Source organism: Sapajus apella, unplaced genomic scaffold (genome assembly GCF_009761245.1).
Source record: "Sapajus apella isolate SASKATOON/1434 unplaced genomic scaffold, GSC_monkey_1.0 scaffold158, whole genome shotgun sequence".
NCBI lineage: Eukaryota > Metazoa > Chordata > Mammalia > Primates > Cebidae > Sapajus > Sapajus apella.
In genome coordinates this window covers 674,896-695,304 of record NW_022437098.1, presented here as the reverse complement: position 1 = coordinate 695,304, position 20,409 = coordinate 674,896, and the positions used below count along the sequence as shown (strand labels likewise).

At 45.9% G+C, this 20,409-nt stretch overlaps 1 protein-coding gene across 17 annotated transcripts in view; it reads right to left on the bottom strand.

The window, feature by feature from the left end:
- AOPEP (aminopeptidase O (putative)) overlaps positions 1-20,409 on the bottom strand; it is a 377,149-nt gene that overhangs the window by 98,328 nt on the left and 258,412 nt on the right. For 15 of the 17 annotated variants that reach the window (XR_004264993.1, XR_004264994.1, XM_032266392.1 and 12 more), the window contains one exon: positions 9,385-9,445. Coding sequence is in view for 14 of the 17 variants with exons in the window: in XM_032266392.1 (XP_032122283.1) it covers positions 9,385-9,445 (61 nt within the window). In the remaining 3 variants the exon portion in view is untranslated. Of the gene's footprint in view, positions 1-610; positions 804-6,579; positions 8,268-9,384; positions 9,446-20,409 lie in introns of those variants that run through there. The other 2 variants (XR_004264996.1, XM_032266401.1) reach the window with 2 other exon arrangements.

The following is a 20,409-nucleotide window of genomic DNA, read 5'->3' as shown; positions in this document are numbered from 1 at the left end:
TCCTTTTCCTTCTTGTTATGCTTCGATGTTCGAAGGCAGGACAGGGTTAGCCTTCCTACACCTAGCAAATACTAGCTTTCTCTCTACAGTGTCATACCTTGAATGTGTCCATGTGCATCTGAGCCAGTTCAGAATTCTTACAGTTTTTAAAGGAAAACTATCTCAAATGCCCTTTATCCCAAATGAGAAAGCCATCCTCATGTGCCTTCCTCTGTACTCACTGAAAAGAAATATACGTCTAAACCGAGATCCTGAGGGCTGACTTCCCAATATCCCTCCCCATCGTGAGTAGGATTTGGGTGCATCAGCTGCATCACATTCATCTGTGCTTGTTTCATGTGGCTTCCTACTCATTCCTATGGATACAGGCATTCCTCAGCCCACTGCATGTTCTCTCTGGATAGACAGACACCATTGGTTATCCAGAGACTTAATGCTGTTTTTAGAAGCATCCATGTAAATGAATAGCTTCTGGACCTGAACGTTCAATGTCAGAAACCAAGGAGAAAAAGTCAGTCGAGCTGTTCCACTCACTCCTCTAGACTACCTCTTCCCTGCACAGAGGGAAAAGTATGGCTTTTTACTCAGGGAGCCAAGCCTGCTGACCCACCTGACCATGTTTCTCTCAACATGCTGCTCAAGTCCTGCCACTCCTTCCACAAGCCGTCAATGGCTCCTCAATGTGTAGAAACTCTGCAGCGTCACATTCAAGTCCCTGTGTAATCTGGCTGGGTTGTGCCCCACTGACCATCCCCCTCGCAGATCCTGCCCTCCATGTAAAACAAGCAACAATGAACATGTCCCTAACAAGAAAAACAGAAAGGGAAAAGATTACAACCCCAAGTCGTGATCAAAACGCATTCACCCAGTATATCTTATCAGTATTAAATGCATTCATCCCTCTATTATTCAGGAGCAGAACAACCTTGGTTAGAGTGTTGCAGGGGTTGGGGCGTAGGAGGGACCTCAGAGTGAGGAGGAAGCTGAATGGGAAGGATTCTTGCCTCACCCTTCCAGCTGAGGACACCACCTTGATTTCACTGGGGCTGGGATGCTACCTGCTGAAACTTCATCATGGTTATGACACTAGTTAATCAGCTTCCCAGCACTGAGATCTGTGCCTGAAGCTGTACAAACAGGCACACTGAGTTTTCCAGCAGCGCACCTTGGATATGCCACTCTCCCTGTCTGTAAAGGCCTTCCTTCTCCACAATCTCCACCTGCCCATGCTCTACTTGCCTGTTCTTCAAGACTGGCTTCAAATGGCACCTAAACTCTCTCTGCTTCCACAAATGGAAATGGCCTTTCTTCTGAACGCTAAGTTTTTCAGCACGTATTGCTTTCTGCCTTAGGTTATTTATGCATCTATTTTTCTTACTGAATTATTAAGCATCTTGAAGGCAAAGCTTGTATTTCTCTCATTTTTGAATCATCCACAGTCCCTCATCAAGAACAGATGTGTGGGCTCTATTCATGGGAAGAAGAATAGGAAAGGACTGGACTCAGAGGTCTGATTTCAGATCCTGGAAGAAGCGAATATCATCCATCTGGTCTGGATGCTTAACAGTTCTGCTGCAGAAGCCTAAGCTCTGACGCTTACAAAGGAAGTCTTCGAGAGAGAGGGAACACTTTTAATTCTTGTTATTCACTTGGAGTGTAGTCTTAGACTACTACGAATGAGATTCAAACTCGTTCTGGATATCAGGTTTTGAAAGAGAAATGAAGGAAGAACACAGCTTTTAGCTTTCATTTGGGATACCACAGAAAAATATTTATTTCATTGTGGTGGCTTGTGCTGCAAAGAGGTCAATATATGTGGACAGTGTCAAATCAGATGCCCCAATGATACACAACACCTAGCACAGACCTTCAGCCGTTACTACTTTCTTGGGAAATGGACCTTTCGCACATTTATTTCTCATGCCATCAAGATACGATTTTTGTTTTTTTTTCTTGAGATGGAGTTTCGCTCTTGTCACCCAGGCTGGAGTGCAACGGCGTGCTCACCGCAACCTCTGCCTTCTGGGTTCAGGCAATTCTCCTGCCTCAGCCTCCTGAGTAGCTGGGATTACAGGCATGCACCACCATGCCCAGCTAATGTTTTGTATTTTTTTAGTAGTGACGGGGTTTCACCATGTTGACCAGGATGGTCTCGATCTCTTGACCTCGTAATCCACCCACCTCGGCCTCCCAAAGTGCTGGGATTACAGGCTTGAGCCACCGCGCCCAGCCCAAGATACGATTTTTAATTCTTCTGCACTCACTAGATACTAACATCATTTGGGACCAAAAAATGTACCCAGAGCACATTTATCCATGAGGGAATAAAATACAGCAAGGTTGCATTGAGTAACTTTTATTGGCCATTTTGAAGGGATTCACTAGAATGTGGAACTAGTGAGAGACATACTGTGAATAAGGCAAATAGGAATGGCTAAATTGTGTCCCACCAAATTCATATGTTCAAGTCCTAATTCCCCATTATACCTCACAATGCAACTGTATTGGAGTTAGGGCAGTTAGAGAGGAAGTTAAGGTAAAATTAGGTCATATTAGTGGGCTCTAATCCAATACAACTGATGTCCTTATAAAAAGGGCAGGTAAGGACAGACGCGCATGCGTACAGAGGAAAAATCACATGAGGACATGATCAGAAGGTGGCTATCTGCAAGCTGAGAAGAGAGGCCTCACCAGAAACCAACCCTGCTGGCACCTTGGTGTTGGGCTTCCAGCCTCCAGAACAGTGAAAAAAAAAAAAAAAAATCTCTGTTGTTTAAGGCACCCAGTCTGTGGTACTTAGTTCTGGCAGCCCCAGCAAACTCACATGAGCACAAAACCTTAGATGCCAAAAATAAAGAAAATTGAGCTAAAAATGAAACAATTTTCATGAACCCTCTCCCTCTCTCTTGCAACTCTGCTAAGCAGTAGAGCAATTTGAAGAGCCTGTGGAGGGGGCCATGTGCTCAGATGAACAGAAGTGACTGTGATGACTCAGAGGCATTTTAGGTGCTGCCCCAAGTGAGGCCGGAGAACTTACTCCATGTGTCTTTAAGGATCCTTGACAAGAAGCTTAGTCACTTAGAAAATGTAAGTTGAACTACTGGACAAAAATGACAGCAAAATTATTAGGAGCCCAAATAGTATACCACATTACGGCAACTGCTATTATAGATATAAAAGAACCAAAGATATCATGGTACACATAATTTGAAAAATATATTTTCTCTGGAATTTGCAAAATAATCAGTCTCAGTTTTCTTGACTATTAAAGTAGAATTCTTATAGACACGAATGAGATCGAGTATCCTAATGGGCCTTAAAATTATGTTGATAATATTGCATAATACGTGCTATAAGAAGCCTACTAGTTATTCTCTGATGAGACCAGCTGAGTTTCCCTGTGCTAAAAGCACATCGTGACTAATGACAGAAAGCCTCTTGCATACCGTCTTATCAAGTATTCTCATTTTTATGATTGCAGCATTTTTCCTACAAGACTTCAGTTTTCTGTCATCTGCTTGTGCAGCCTCTGGCAACTTGCAGGTGTTTGCTTGGAAAGAAGTGGCATTTTCCCAAGATGACAAAATAACCTTTTGTTCTAAATTCTGGGATTCAGGAGCAAGTCTGGGAACCCAAGTTGCTTTCTGCCTATTTCTGGGACACATTACTTGTCGGCTCATTTCCCATCTTCTCTCTCCTCCTTATTGCCGCTGCTGCGAATAATTTTGCTAGGAACTGGCTGCTGAGTACTTCCTCCAAAGAGGAGACTGAGGTACAGAAGACATGTGAGGTTCACCTGAGGCAGTGTACCTGTTGTTGACACCTCAGGAAACAGGTCAACCGGGAGTTGAAACCCAGAGCTGATGCAAGGCTGCTAGTTCACGCCCTCTGAATGTCTACTGTGAACCCAGCACTCCCGCCCTGAACCTGTGGATTCTCATCATCCGTGCTGTCACAGCAAATTGAAGGGTGTCTATGGATTAACCAGCTCTATCTTTACCCACACATTTGACAAAAATACAGATGATTTCACTCATATCTATTCTGTACTCAGATTTTAATTCAACTAATAGCATTAGAACAGCCCTATTCAACAGGAATATGTGCAAACCACATGTGTCATTTTAAGTTTTCTAGTTGCTACATTTAAAAAGTAAGAAGTCTGGCTGGGCATGGTGGCTCACACCTGTTATTCCAGCACTTTGGGAGGCTGAGGTGGGTGGATCATGAGGTCAGGAGATCAAGACCATCCTGGCCAACATGGTGAAACCCCATCTCTACTAAAAATACAAAAATTAGCTGGGCATGGTGGCACGTGCTTGTAGTTCCAGCTACTGGGGAGGCTGAGGCAAGAGAATTGCTTGAACCTAGGAAATGGAAGTTGCAGTGAGCTGAGATAGCGCCACTGCACTCCAGCCTGGTGACAGAGTGAGACTCCAACTCAAAAAAACAAAGACAAAAAACTGAGAAGTAACAGGTAGAATTAATTTTAATATATTTTATCGGGTGTCTACATTGAGCTGCAATGTATCCAAAATATTATCATTTCAATATGTAACCAGTATTTTTAAAAACATTAATGAAATATTTACCTCCATTTTTGTACTAACTCTCCTAAATCTGATATGTTCTCATAGTCCATCTCAATTTTGGTGCTAAATTTTAATCAGAAATGTTTGGTCTCTATTTATATTTCATAATATTCAGAGTTGAAAAAGTAGACTCATTCACATACCCAAGGTATTTCAAACAATAAATTATGAGATTTTAAATTTAAATTTAATTAAGATCAAATTGAAAAATCAGCCCCTCAGGCGCTCTCGATATATTTCAAATGCTTACCAACCACAGGGTAGCTAGTGCATTGGATGGTGAGCCCCTGAGCATCTACTAATATATGCAAAGCCCAAAAGAGATAAGCACCACAACAGGTACTACAGGATGAGGCTTAGAGACATAACCCTTCTTTCCAGGGGCGGAGGGTAGGGCACGGCATGGGACATAAACAGACAGAAACAATGAAAGGTAGGTTGTGATGCATGCTAAAGACAGGGAAAGGAAAGCATGCCAAGGAGCAAAGGGCACGCACAAGGGCAGGCTGATGGGAAAGCTTGCAAATACCTGTACACTAATAGTCATGACTAGGCATATCTCCAGGATGATGGGAAATAAAGTTGAAAAGGGTGGCTTTGAGCAGTCTGCTGGTAGCCTCAAAGAGCAGGGCAAGAAGTTTATTCTAAATGCATTGTCCATGAAGGAAAAGTCTCTGGTGAGAAGAATGGGTCTGAGCTGTGTTGTGGGAAGATTTACCTGGCATTGATATGAGCGATGAATCAAAACGGACCAGTTAGCTATTGCACTAGTCCAAACAAAGCATAATTTATAAATGGCGGAGGTGCTAGGAAAGAAAATTAGATATTTGATAAGTGTGTACAGAAGGGCCTCAGGACTTGGCAATGTAGGGAAGAAATCAAAGAAAGGGAGGAGTCAGTGTTCTGTAGCAACTGGCCAGGCGCAGTGGCTCCTGCCTGTAATCTCAGCATTTTGGGAGGCTGAGGTGGGCTGATCTCCAGGTTAAGAGTTCAAGACCAGCCTGGCCAATGTGGTAAAACTCCATCCCTTACTAAAAATACAAAAATTAGCCAGACGTGGTGGTGCATGCCTGTAGTCCCAACTGCCTGGGAGGCTGTGGCAGAAGAATCGCTTGAACCCGGAGGCAGAGGTTGCAGTGAGCTGAGATCCCGCCACTGCACTTCAGTCTGGGGGGCAAAATGGAACCTTTTTCTCAAAAAAAAAAAAAAAAAAAGAGCTCTGTAGCAGCTAAAATAAGGAGTGTAGAAGAAAGGCTGGATGCAGAATGTCATTTCTTGTATATTTGCATATAAGTGTTTTAAAAGAAGACTAGAATACATAGCTGTGGGGCCGAGGAAGACCTTTGTTTGGACAGAAATGAAAAAAAAATCAAAATCTACTTACAGAGCTGTCAAATTAGTAGAATGTGCAACTTGGTGAGAATAATTGCACAGCATACAATTCTAACAGTGGGGCGTAGGCCCCCAGTAAATTTGATTATGGTGCTGTTCATCAGGAAGTGGTGTAGTTCTTTAAAAGTATTGCCCTTTCACTGTAGCCTGGGAGGTTGAGGCAACGGTGAGCTGGGATCGGGCCACTGCACTCTAGCCTGGGTGACGGAGTGAGACCCTGTCTCCAAAAAACAAAAAAACATTATTGTTCTTGAATTATATTAAGGAATGTGGGAAACTACTCTCTGTACATCCTTAAGTGAATAATTTAAAGGATTTTTGGAAGATAAGACTCTAATTTTAATACAAAGGAATGTGCGCCTACATGCTGTTCAGCACGGAAACTGTGGGCGGACACAGCGGGCTGCTATCAGGTGTGGGTGATCTCTGGAGGTGCGACTGAGGGCAGCAAGGAGAGTCACATTTTCTATTTTGCTATTGTTTGAATTTGCTATAGAGGGCATGTTATTTTCACTTTTAAAGAGGGAGAGAAAAAAAAGAGCAAAATATGTATTTACATACCCAGAACAAAGAGTGAAAAGAGGTACATAAAAAATTGTCTCGGGGTCATTTTTATTTTCTTATTTAGACTTTTTAACATCCTAGAGTAAATGTGTAATTCTTCTACAATCAGAAATAACGTCATAAAAAGAAATAATCTATAGTACCAATGGTACAATCAATTTTAAATCTCGCAATTTGCAAGGACAAAGATGACAGAGTTGGGATACTGTTTAAAGAGGGTTAGATCCAATTTATTTTGCTTCTTCAGGGCTCATGCTCACTTTTATTGCCACTGAAGCTATTTCCACTTTTTAAAAATGATTTCCATTTGACATAGCCAAAAAGGAAAATTGAGGCCAACCACAAGGCGAGTCTTCGTAAGGGATGACAAAAAGCCTCTGTAGACTGTGGAATGAAAACTCTGAGAGCAGAACGTGACTCTTCTGTCATGAATGACTTCAATTGCTGGTGGACAGAAATTTTTACAAGAACAAAGAGCATCAGAGCAATTTCAGGGCCCTGGTTGTCATTCCAGGGCAAGAATCCCAGTAACTTTATATTACAATGATGGGGACAAAGAACAAGGTGTCCCATTCACCACGAACCTCCTGTAACCAGAGGGTCTCAGGTCCTTGTAGAGCCTTTCACTGAAGTGGAAATGAGAAGGAACTCTCGAGGAGTGGGAAACCGGCTCAGAAGCAGGTAAATCAGCAGCAGCCACGGAAACCATGGCCGAAATGGGTAGAAGAGATGAAAGACGCCATCTGATCACACACCAATGGCAAGGCATGCGCTAAATCAGGGTCCTTTCTGTCTGACGCTTTTTTTACTGAACAGTGAAATACCCAAGGAAATACCAGTTGGGTCTTAAACACAATTTATAGCCGGCTGGCCTCATTGCACCTGGCTGTTTTGACAGCAGGTTTCTTCAGTTTATAGCAGAGATCCTTGTCTACATTATAAGCTGTCCCTAATGCAACTAGACCTTTGGAAAAAATGTATAGCTCAGAGGCAAACCTCTCCCATCCATAGACCCCTCCCTCTTTTAATGAAAACCAAAAGCCTCCTGCTGGCAGCAAAGCCTCCTCCTCTGCAGGGGAAATTACAGAGCCCTTGGCAGTGACAGGGCCAGCCCCAGCACCAAAGCCTAAGTGGGGTGCGCCTGCTTCTGGGCACTGGATTAAGGTCTCTTTCTTTCTCCCTGCCTAGGGGCTAACGGCTGCAAACAGCAGCCTTCTTGTTCCAGGCCAGGAAATTTGGGAGCCAGTTACTGGAGCTCCCAGCTTCCAGGTCACACTAAGAATGTCTGGGAGCCTTGTAACACCCTGGCTTAGGATCACAAGGCAAAAGGCTTCAGCAAACGTCCCCCACCACCTACACTCCCATCTAAAACATGAAGGGAGTTTTACCAAAGGCTTGGTTATTCATAACTGGCAAAGCTTAACTTGTTTTTTTCTGCATGTTTGTCCTCAGCAAGCAGTCTGGTTGGAAGTCACTGCCTCAGAGCCCACGGGTCCTCACTGTCATACACATGAGTGAAAGGCACTGCCCCCAATCACGCACTGCCTTGTCCCACCCCTGGTCTGTTTTCTTTGTAAGACTCGGGATTTTATTCTTTTTTGCTCCCAGAAAAGACTGGGTAAAAAAAGTAATTTGTAACAGGTGACACACATTCCTGAACTGAAGGCAAACTGTCCTCTTTTAGGAATGAGCTTATGGTGGCTGATGGCTGACATTTCCCTGTGTGGTGAAAATGGACAAAGAAGTGAGGAGGGGATGAAAAGGTAATGGAGAGCAGCCCCCCTTGTCCCTTCATTTCATGGTTCACAGACATTCACTGACATTGAGACCCTCCCAAGGGGAAGCTCATGTAACCGGCCATGAAACAAGAAACCACCAGGCTACAGGGCCTGCCTGCCTCATCACACGGGTCCTCCCCCAGACACCAAAGCCCATGACCCTGGGTCAGGCCCAGCCTGCAGCCACTCTGGGGGCTGCCCCAGACTGAGAGAGCTCCGGCCTGCAGGGTCCTCTGACCACACATCTGGGATGCCACCCTCAGACTTCCCAGGACCTAGGCTTGTCAGGGCCAGCATTCGACTTGGCGAAGGGGCCTGGGCCAATGGTCTCTGGGGGATGGAGGGCTGGAGGAGAGTAGACAGGGAGAGGGGACCCCAGGCCAGGTGATATCCACAGAGATAGGGATGGCCAGAAAAAGGTTTCTCCCTTAGAGTTGCCCATGGACTGAAAGGGAGGGAGAGAACAAAAATCTCCAGCTGGGATGAGCCCAGGTCCCTAAGACAGAGAAACGAATGTAAATGGGTCAGCCAGGTGAGAAGGCCGGTTTGAGACAGGAGACCAATGCAGAACCAAGAGAGGAGGGAGGCGCAGGCATGCCAGGGAAACAAGGGACAGGGACCATGGGGTAGGACAGATGACAGCGGCAGCAAACCAACTCATGTTGGCCGAAGAGCAGAGCTGGAAGCTGGCCGCTCCACACACAACGCTCCCCCTGCCACCTGCCCCAGGTGGGGGTGGGGGTGGCGCATGGAACTGCTGCCTCGTGGCTCTGCCCAAAATCTACCTCACATTTCACAGGGCCTCATTTAGCATGGAGTTCAGGGACTACCATCACTTCCACCTATGCCATGGTCACTTGAAAGTGGCCAGAGGCACATCCCACAATGACAGGCGGAAATGCGGAGGGAAACCAGTGTCATCCTGACTTATGGATACTTGCACTCAACAAGATAATTACTTTTCTACACATACATTAAGAAATCACTACCATGATTGATGTGCTAAGCAGCAAGCAACACTGTTCTCCATGGACTCTACTAAAGTGGTTATTAGTTACCTTTGGTATTCCGGAACTCTCAAGCCAGTCTTGGTAGATGTTTTCAACAGACAACTCAAGCCTTTAGAAATAAAACAACAAAAAGTAAAGGATTAAAAAGTGACAGAGCACTTATTATACAGACTGGTTCTCTCTAACTGGGCACATCACAGCATCGATATTCCAGAAGTGCCTGTGCTTTAAAGAAAGGGCAACTCTCCCCTTGGTTAAAGCCCAGTCCCATGACTCAGCTTCTCTTCATCAATAGCAACATGCACAATGAAATCTAAACATCTGGGCACAGAATCACAGGTGCTTTCAGTGCTTTGAAAGGAACGATTTGGTTGGGAAAGCCAATTTTGGGAGGATAAGGCATATTCATAGCATACATCGGGCATGGCTGCTTCCTGGAGCGCAGTGAAGCAAAGTGAAATCTGAACATTATAGCATTTAGTGCGTCAACACAAAATCGGTACTTTATAGGAAAGATGGGTTACAACAAGCAAAGCAATACAAATCGCTATCAGACCACAGAAGGCTCAGGAGCAAGGAATGACCACTTCCACTGTTTGCTTTCGAGCACGCCCCCTTCTGCTTTATTTGAGGTGTTATGATTGCTTGGTATGTCCTATCTAAAGTCAGCTGAAATTCTTTTTTTTTTTTTTAAGACGGAGTTTCGCTCTTGTTACCCAGGCTGGAGTGCAATGGCGCCATCTCCGCTCACCGCAACCTCCACCTCCTGCGTTCAGGCAATTCTCCTGCCCCAGCCTCCCGAGTAGCTGGGACTACAGGCGTGCGCCACCACGCCCAGCTAATTTTTGTATTTTTAGTAGAGACGGGGGTTTCATCATGTTGACCAGGATGGTCTCGATCTCTTGACCTTGTGATCCACCCGCCTTGGCTTCCCAAGGTGCTGGGATTATAGGTGTGAGCCACCGCGCCCGGCCAAAAGTCAGCTGAAATTCTTGCGCTTTCATGCCCTGCTGACTCGACGACTCCTTTCACTAAGTCTTCAGTATATTTAGGATCACCAGATCTCGGGCTGTGTCCTCCTGTCTTCCTTGGCTAACGCAGCTTAAAGTAGACCCATCCTCTCAACCTTTTCCAGATAACTCTTGCTCATACCCAGGATCTCCGCTTACAGAGAGGCCTCTCTTGACCTCCTCCCAGGCTGAGGCAAGGCCTCCCCAGGGCCCGTAACATCTGTCCCCCTCTCTGTTCTGTGTCTCACAGCGTCCACCCCAGCTTGTGACTGAGTCCTTGTTCAACTACTCACCTTAGTTACTGTCTCCTCGCTGAACTGAAACCATCTGAGATCTCATCCCTGGTATGAAAAAGGGTCCTCATATTTTTTATTTGAATGAATGAACGCACATTTAATTGTAGACTCATTAAAAAGTATTCCTTTAAAATATTCACTTTTCCAGCAAGACACTTCCAAGTTGTGAAGCTCTGCATCTTTTAAATCTTAATATAGCATATATAAAAGTATGTAACCATATAGACCTGCTCTCTCCCTCCCTTTTGGAATTCTAGAAGTCATGAAAAGATACAGTGTTACACAGAGGTAAGGAGCCTAAAGGCCAGGTGCCCCCCTCCTCCGATCCTGTGGGTGGTGTTGCAGATGAGGGAGCAGTGAGGTAGAAAGGGAGGGAGGGGTTGGCTTGGGTAGGGGTGGAGGGTAAGGGGACTGATTTTCTCTTCCTTTTCTTCCCCTTCACTGGTCACTCATTGATGCACCTCATTCTCCCTCGCTAAGCGCAAAAGGAAAGGCTACTTAAAAAGGCAATTGCTGGCTGGGTGCAGTGGCGCACGCCTATAATCCCAGCACTTTGGGAGGCTGAGGTGGCCGGATCTCGAGGTCAGCAGATCAAGACCATCCTGCTAGCATGGTGAAACCCCATCTCTATTAAAAATACAAAAATTAGCTGGGCGTGGTGGCACATGTCTGTAATCCCAGCTACCTGGGAGGCTGCGGCAGGAGAACTGCTTGAACCCAGGAGACGGAGGTTGCAGTGAGCCGAGATTGCGCCACTGCACTCTAGTCTGGTGACACAGCGAGACTCTGTCTCAAAAATAAAAATAAAAAAGGCAACTGCTATTTCAACACAGAAAAAGTTCACAGAGGGAAAGAGGGCTTACACATAAAAAAAGCCTTTGAGTTCATATGAAAGATGATGGCCTTCTGTGTGATTTCCAGGCAGGAGAAGGGGAGGGGACTACCTCTACAGACCCTCCAGGGTCCCAGACTCAGTGGAATTGTGGGTCAACTTCACAGAAAGGCCAGTGCCACCATCGCTGGGTCTTCCACTGCTTCTCAGTAGTCATTTCACAGCACCCGTCTCAAGGCAAATGGCCATGTCTCCCTGTAAGCTATGAGAGTGTAGGAGTGTGCACATGCATGGATGTGTGCACACGTGTGTCTATGTGTGTGTGATGGAGGCAGGGGAGACTTGAAGAGAGAAGAAAACTCTCAGAGCACCTTCTGTAAGATCAGTGTTGTCTTTTTTTGAGATCAAGTTCTGTTACCAGGCTGCTGGATGGAGTGCGGTGGCACAATCTTCGCTCGCTGCGACCTCCACCTCCCGGGTTCAAGAGATTCTCCTGCCTCAGCCTCTCGAGTAGCTGAGACTACAGGTGCATGCCAGCATGTCCAGCTAAATTTTGTATTTTTAGTAGAGATGTTTTTGTATATTTAGTAGAGCGTTTCACCATGTTGGCCAGGATGGTCTCGATCTCTTGACCTCATGATCCACCCACCCAGGCCTCTCAAAGTGCTGGGATTACAGGCCTGAGCCACTGCACCCGGCCAGGTCAGTGTTCTTTCTTAAGCTTTATTTACTTGGGAGAGAGGCTAGAGATGCCCTTAATGGGCAGTACCAATTTGCCAAGAGGACAGTGGGGCTGACTGACCAGTTAGAGCGAAACACCAATGAAGAGGGTCGGAGAAGAAAATGGACCTGTGCCTCTAAATCAGGGCAGGCAAGACAGAGTACTTCAGAAGCCTCCGCGAGCTCCGAAAGCCCAAGGCTGCTCAGGACTAAGGGCAGGAACCTGACCCTGCCACCAAATGAACTGTCCTCTCCAGTGGCATGTGCCGCAGCAGATAAGGTGGGGACAGTGCATTCACACTCAACAAGCATAGGCCTTCCACTGGGCAGCCTTGTCATCAACGCACATTATAAAATCTATCTTACCTCCATCTTTACACATTTCACTAGAAAATAAAGTAACTTCAAGTTTACTTGTGCACAGGTAGGAAAGTGTCCTTCACTGGCTTCCTTTCCAGCCAGAGAGGGACATTTCTATGTCCAGAACCCTGAGGCCGAAGCTCCCATTCTTCAAGCAAACCTGAGGAAGGCCAGAGCAAGAGGCTGACTTCTGGGCTGGGCACGGTGGCTCATGCCTGTAACCCCAATGCTTTGGGAGGCTGAAGCAGGAAGATCACTTGAGGCCAGGAGTTCAAGACCAGCCTGAGCAACATGGCAAAATACAAAAATACAAAATTAGCTGGGCATGGTGGCATGCTTGTATAGTCCCAGCTATCTGGGAAGCTGAGGTAGGCCGATGGGTTGAGCCTGGGAGGCAGAAGTTGCAGTGAGCAGGGATGACACCACTGCACTCCAGCCTGGGCGATAAAATGAGATTCTGTTTCAAGGAAAAAAAAAAAGAGGCTGTCTTCTGAACTGAAAACAAGTCTTCACCTTTCCCATAAGATATTTAAGAGGAAGATGCAGAATTTGGAAAGGATTTAGAAAGAGCAATATTGACAATCAAAAGGGGAAGCATCCACAAGGGAGATTAAGGGAACTGAGGTTGAATATCCTGGAAAAGAGAAGTCCGAGGAGCAACTTAATTGCTATTTTTGAGTGATTTTACAAAAGATAGTGAACAGCTGTTGTGCATCAGCATGGAGGAGTGCCTATCAAGACACGAACATAAATTTCCTTTGGGAATTTTCCCTTACAGACTCTTCTCTAGGGGTGGCATGGAGGAGGGGTTGGGGAGTTTAGCCCTGGAATGTTACTAAGTGAGGTCCAGTCTTCACTGGAGAAGACGCAAAAACAGGCAACCTTCTCTATGCAGTGAACATTCACTGGATGGCTACCGGACACAGGTTCTGAGGAAGGCTGGGATGGGGAAATCCAGGGAGTGACTGTCGATTAGGGGCACGTGACAGGCACCAGGCAGAATGCTACCAGTGCTTGTAGACGTGATGGTCGTCCAGGTGTGGAAGAACCACCACTGCAGGTGGGGCAGGTAATGGAGGACAAGGCGAGGCGCATCAGGAGAGGCTTCCCAAAGAGGCCGTGCATGACTGGGTCCTGGTGGGGCAGAGCCAACAGAAATGGAGGAAAAGCCCATCCGGGACAAACAGCAGGAGCAGGAACGCCCGTGCAGTGGTGCGCAGACTCCGTCAGCTCCGTTCAGCTCCAGAATGAGCTGAGTAAGAAAACAGGGGGTCCTGCGGGGACTCTGGAGTCTCTGCTACCGGGCCCTGCCTTTGCCACGGAGGCTCTGAAGCACAGCTGCAGAGGGACATGGCAGAGAACCGAGTCAAGAAAGAAAAAGCGGGGGAGAAGAGGCTGGAGGCAGAGAGACCACACCGGAACGTGCGGAACGTTTCCACAGGAGGCCACGAATGGGGCCCACATGGAAGGATGTGCTGGGGGCGGACTCGGAGGGCAGCACTGGGGCAGTCCAGCTGGAGGGCTGGGAGACGCTGTGCAGACAGTGGGCCCCAGGAATCTGCAGGGCGACGTTCCGTAGGAAGTATGTGGCTGCATACAATTTCCCTGTGCCACAGTCTTTGGCCAACACAGAGGGTTAGTTAATTGGCAAATATTAAGGCAAATTCTGCTCTAACATAGTACTTGCACATACAGATACCATTCTACAGTGGCACTAAAAATGAAACAAAAAGTCCTCTATCCATTGCCAAGAAAAGGCATAAAAGTAGAAGTGACTGCTTATTGAACATCTACTGTGTATCAGACACAATAGACAGAGTCTCATCTGTACTTCACAGTAACTGTGCAAGACCATTATTATTATTATTATTATTTGAGACAGGGTCCCACTTTGTCACCCAGGCTGGAGTGCAGGAGCTCAATCTCAGCTTACTGCAACCTCTGCCTCCAGGGCTGAAATGATCCTCCCACCTCAGCCTTCTGAGTAGCTGGGACTGCAGGCATGTACCACCATGCCTAATTTTTCAAATTTTCTGTAGAGACAGGGTCTCACTATATTGCCCAGGCTGGTCTTAAACTTCTGGCCTCAAATGATCCCAGCCTCCCAAAGTGCTGGGATTACAGGCGTGAGCCATCACACCCAGCCCCAAGACCAGTATTATTGTCTTCATCTTAGAGATGAACAAATACGGGTTCCAAGAAATTAAGAAATGTATCCAAGGCCATACAGATGCTACTTAAAGAGCTGGGATTTGAACCTTTGCTGCCCGGTTACGAAACCTCAGGTTTTCTTTCTATGATAAACTCAGGCTAATGACACATGGGTTTCTACCATGGAACAGACAAGCTGGCAGAAGGGGTGGGTTTATGCCTGCTCCAAACCATGCCCACTTCCCCCTGTCATTAACATCTCTCCTGCTGAAAACGGCCTGGCTCCTGTGTGGCTGCCCTGTTTGTCAGCCTTTCAGTTACATTTCTGAAGAGATCGGGAGACCCTTGGGCAGGGGCAAAAGTGTGAGAGCAGGAGAGCTGGTCGGTCAGCTCCATCCAGAGACAAAAGGCACTCTGCTTGAATGAAAAGAGCATGTGTTTTCAGATCACTTTTCTTTGGAAAGGTTTGAAGCATCTTATAACCATTATTCATTTCTCATAATATCCTTGGGAAGTGAGTGTCAATTGTCATGTGGCTTCTTAGCATAGGAGGACTCTGACCCAAGTCAGCAAAGGAAAAAACCCAGGTTTCTAAACTTCCGGAATCGGTGTCGATATCACACTGCATCATGTCCTATTTGGGGATTGTTCATGTGGAATAAGATGTTAAATTATGAGACAAAGACGAAAGCATTAATTCCAGGTGCTGAAAAAAATTTCAAGGTACTATGACTGGCCTTACCTCCCAAGGAAATCATGAGACACTACAGAAAAATGTTTAATTTTCAGGGAAGAAAGGGACTATCTGTGGTAGAAAGAAAATAGCACGCATGTAGCACAGGGGAAAAAATAGGCTGTAGGTCATAGGAAGAAAGATGACATGTACGTAGTTTCTGCTGTTTTGAGCGTAATTATTGAAATGACACTGCAGGTGAATTTTTAGGTCTGTGCTTGGATTTATGCAGTGGTTAAACTAAAAGCTGACTTTTTCTAATCAAGATACTCAGAATCTAAGCCAACAGCGACTTTTTCCCTCTGAGGTCATGTGGCTTAAATAATCCCAACAGACAAGCAGAAGCATTTCCACTTAGCCAGGACCCAGAACTTACAGGAAATTACTCTTCTGCATGTCTGATCACTATGGAAATTGATTTTATCCAGGGAGCTAAAAGTACACAGACCATGACTGCAAGTCCTCCATATCTATACTAGTGAGCGTGGACTTCCCACCTCAGTACTGAAACCCAGGCCTTAGCCCCGGGCCTCCTGGGTATGAGGAACAGCAGGCGGCTTTGCCCTCTGGCTGGCTGTTCCCTGGTGCACTCCCACATCCTATAGGGCAACTCTGAGTATCAATGGTCTCCAGTCCCTCGGAGCTATAAATTTGGTCACACTTACTTAACACAGCAGGCGAGAAAATATGCTGGCCACCTTGGCATGATACTGGTTAGAAAAACAAGCTGTGTGTAAAGCAAGAAAGTAACCAAGTGTTCACCTCTCCATGAAGTTAAACAAATCAACAGGCTTGTATGAAGACGAGGTTTCCCATGCCTTGATTTGCTCACTCAGCTGATTTCCAAGGTTGGAGTGACAAAGACGGAGATTATTTAACATATCTGCTACTTGTGCCTATCAACATGTGGCTGATCAAGAGAAATGTCTTCATCACTCTTGTCTCCTGTCTTCAGCTCTTGAGATCCTGAAGATCACGGTCGTCGGTGCCTCCGAAGGGAAGCACACAGCCCTAGCCATCTTCACATGAACTAAATGATAGACCTAAAGAATTTGGAAGTACAACTAGACAGAGGTAAGGCAGTGGATACTGCAGAGCTCAGGGTCTGGAATGGAAAATGCCCTTGTTCTGAAATTTAATTTACATCTGTGTCGATGTTGACATCTTAGTTAGTTTGTTTTTTGAGACGGAGTCTCACCCTGTTGCCCAGGCTGGAGTGCCATGGTGCAATCTCGGCTCACTACAACCTCCACCTCCCAGGTTCAAGCAATTCTCTGCCTCAGCCTCCTGAGTAGCTGGGATTACAGGCTCCGCCACCAAGTCTGATTAATTTTTGTATTGTTAGTTGAGATGGGGTTTCACCATCTTGGCCAGGCTAGTTTGAACTCCTGACCTTGTGATCCACCCACCTTAGCCTCCCAAAGTGCTGGGATTACAGGCGTGAGCCACCGTACCTGGCTATATCTTAGTTTACATGTTTAAGTTCCCTCTCTACATATGGGTACATCTCAAAGCGGCGCACACAGTTACGTTTTTTGTTTTTTTGAGACAGGGTCTCACTCTGTCTCCCAGGCTGGCATGCAGTGGCACAATCTCAGCTCACTGCAGCCTCAAACTCCTGGGCTTAAGCCATCCTCCCACCTCAGCCTCCCACATAGCTGAGACTACAGACAGACATGCACCACCACACAGGCTAATTTTTGTATTTTTTGTAGAGGTGGGTTTTTACCATGTTGGCCAGGCTGGTCTCCAACGCCGGAGCTCAAAGTGATCCTGCCTTGACCTCCCAAAGTGCTGGGATTACAGGCATGAGCCATGGTGCCCGGCCTATTTATTTTCTTGATCAAAACAAGTCATTTGTGCTTGGGTAGATAATAAAGATTGCCGAGGTCACATTTATAAAACGAGTACTGTGTAGCTCCGTGGGGGAGGAATAGTGTTAAATTAAAACAAACACAGGAGCATGCACATGCAAACACGGTGACTGACGGGCAAGGGAAGGAGGGACAGCTGCTGCTAACACCGGAACGCCAGGCAGGCAAGGACACCGGCGTAAGGGGCTCCACGGTGCTCCTTCACCAGGAGAGGCCACTGCTCAGGATTTGTCTGGGGTTTTCTTCTGAGCACTTTCAGTTTTACCTGACAGCATCTTTCTGCCTTCAAATGCTCGCCCCTTCCACTCCCTCTGCCCCACGCAGACTCCCCAAACACCTGCCCTCTTGCACTCCCAATGCTCCTTCAGAGTGTGACTTAATGGCTAAGAAAGAAAAGTCGGACTCAACTTGCACAGCCAGTCAGCCAAGTCTTATCTGTGGGAACTCTAAAGGATGCCTCGGAGCCATTCGTCACTCTCAAAGCCACCGCCATGGTCACTGTCCCTGCACAGTTCCAGCTCTCCAGATCTCCTGACCGAACCACTCTGTTGGTTTCTAACTGTTCTCCTGGCTTCCAGTCCTCTCCGCCCCCATCTCTCTTCAACGCTGCCCTCGGCAGGTGTCTTTCCAGTCTGCTGAGGGTACTGCCTTCCTTAAACCCGTTAGAGGTAGGTGCCTCGAAGCTCAAGGCTGGGACTGATGATTCCTTCTCTGCGTCCCCAGGACTCCGAACCTCAGCAGAGCACTTCCTACATGGAGTCATAATGACTTGTTTCTGTTTTCGTCTTTAGTAGTCGGCTGAGAGCCTCCTAGGGCTACTCGTGGGATTTATTCCTCTCGGTTCCCCAGTGTCCAGCCCAAAGCCTGGTATTGGAGATGCTCGATAGAGAATGTTGAATAAATCAAAGCAAGAGAACAATGCAAAGGCAGTAAGGCCTAGAGAGTGCTGGCCCCTGAACACTGACTGACTGGTCTGATCTGAAAAAACTTGCCTCATCAGAACGGCTCACGTGCCTAACAGATGAGCCCAAGATCAGTTTGCAACAGAGGCCAAAGATTAGAGGCTCCGGGGGGTTGGTGTGGGGTCTTTGGAGACCTAGGTAAAATTGGTACAATATGTCGCATAACTAATAAGGTAAACAGTCTGCTTGAATAGCTTAACTAGATTCTGAGATTAGTTAGCAGGCAAAAAGATTTTCAATTTCAAAATATATTCTGGTATATCTGCTGAAATCAATTCATTGTAAAAGTAAAATCTCCTTAGCTTTTAAGGAGATTTTTTTAAAAAGAGGCTTAAGCCTGCTAGACAAAACATGATCCTAACTGGGAGAGGTATCCTGTCAAAGGCATGTGATTGGTGATTGGTGGCTACCAATAAGACACGGACACTGCTCTTAACTTCCACAATTACAACAACAAAAGTCTCTTTGTGGGCTCCGTGTGCAGCCTCAATAAATACTCACAATGATAAAATCCAGGTTCCCCCGGAGCCAGAGGGCTCAGGGTCCAACCAAATAAACTCCATAACCTTATTAGGAAGAGGATTAAAAAGGAGAAGACCTCTAAAACTAAAAATGCACTTTGTTGCTTCAGTGAAAATCACTACATTTATGCCCTAAGAAGTTCTTTTGAAAGAATGAATGCATAGTCACCAGTCAGAAACAGACTCTGGTAACGGCTTAAGAAAGTAATACATCATTTCTATTCATATTCTTTTTTTCTGTTTTAGTTCCTAAGGAAACTGTTTCATTCTGTCAGAGGAACTGAAAAGCTATTCTAGGGTAGGTATGAAGAAAAGGAAAAAAATATATCCTGCAGGTAAATGGTCTTCTTGATCTCAGGGACAACAGCCACATGTGATGGGATTTTTGCATGAAGAAACCCCATATGTCTGGTTTTTTTTTTTTTTAAATCCCTGCAAGACAGTAAATCTGAAAACATTTCAGACCTCCCAAAACAAGCCACATTTCCTTTGAGCAGCCTCCTGAAATGCTTAGAGAAAGTTCCATCCAGGGAGACTGTGTGGGGCCTTAGAAATCTTGGCCAATTTCTAAGGCCCCATGCAATCTCCCTGGATAAGACTTTTTCCACATGAAGAGGCATAAACATGAAAAGGTAGAAACAAAGAAATTTATCAAATATGGGTATGTTAATCCTATATGATGCACTGGCTTGCTTTATGTGTGTGTATAATCAGTACAAAAATATAGTTAGTGAAGTAAGATCTAGTGTTTGATACTACAGTCATGTGTTTAAAGCTAACAATAATTTGTTGCATTGTTCAAAATTGCTGGAAGAGAGGAAGTGAAATGTTCCCAACATAAAGAAGGGGTGCACGTCTGGGGTGACAGATGTCCCAGCCGCCCTGATCTGATCATGACACATGGTATGCACACACCAAAATACCACATGTACCCACAAACACAGACCACTATTAAGTATTAAAAAACCTGACTAACAATAATACTTCCACTATTGAAGAAAGAATTTGGAGCCATTCTGAATGGAAGGTAAAAGAGAAGTTTACACAGAAAAAGCCAAAAAAACCCAATGCTTAGAACAAAACCTGCATGTCCTTATGAGCCCTGGATCCTCTCCTGAATCTGCATATCATCTCCTGCACCTAGCCTGGTAGCAAGAGCCCTGATACTGTACCCTGGAGACACCCAATTCACACTGCCTGTACGATAGGCTCATTAACATGGAGGTGACTGGCCTTGCATCAATCTATGTCTGTGTCAAAGAATTCATTTCCACACTTGGAAATCTGTTACATGCATAAAAACATAGCTAAACCGTGGGTCAGAAATGAGGCAAGTAATGTTAATTCTTTTCAAAGAAATGTTTAATTTCTCAAGATGCCTCCGTTTAATGTTTGAATACCAATTTTGCTATTAGAAATTATGTTTCGCCGGGCGCGGTGGCTCACGCCTGTAATCCCAGCACTTTGGGAGGCCGAGGCGGATGGATCACGAGGTCAATTGATCGAGACCATCCTGGTCAACAAGGTGAAACCCCGTCTCTACTGAAAATACAAAAATTAGCTGGGCATGGTGGCGCACGCCTGTAGTCCCAGCTACTCGGGAGGCTGAGGCAG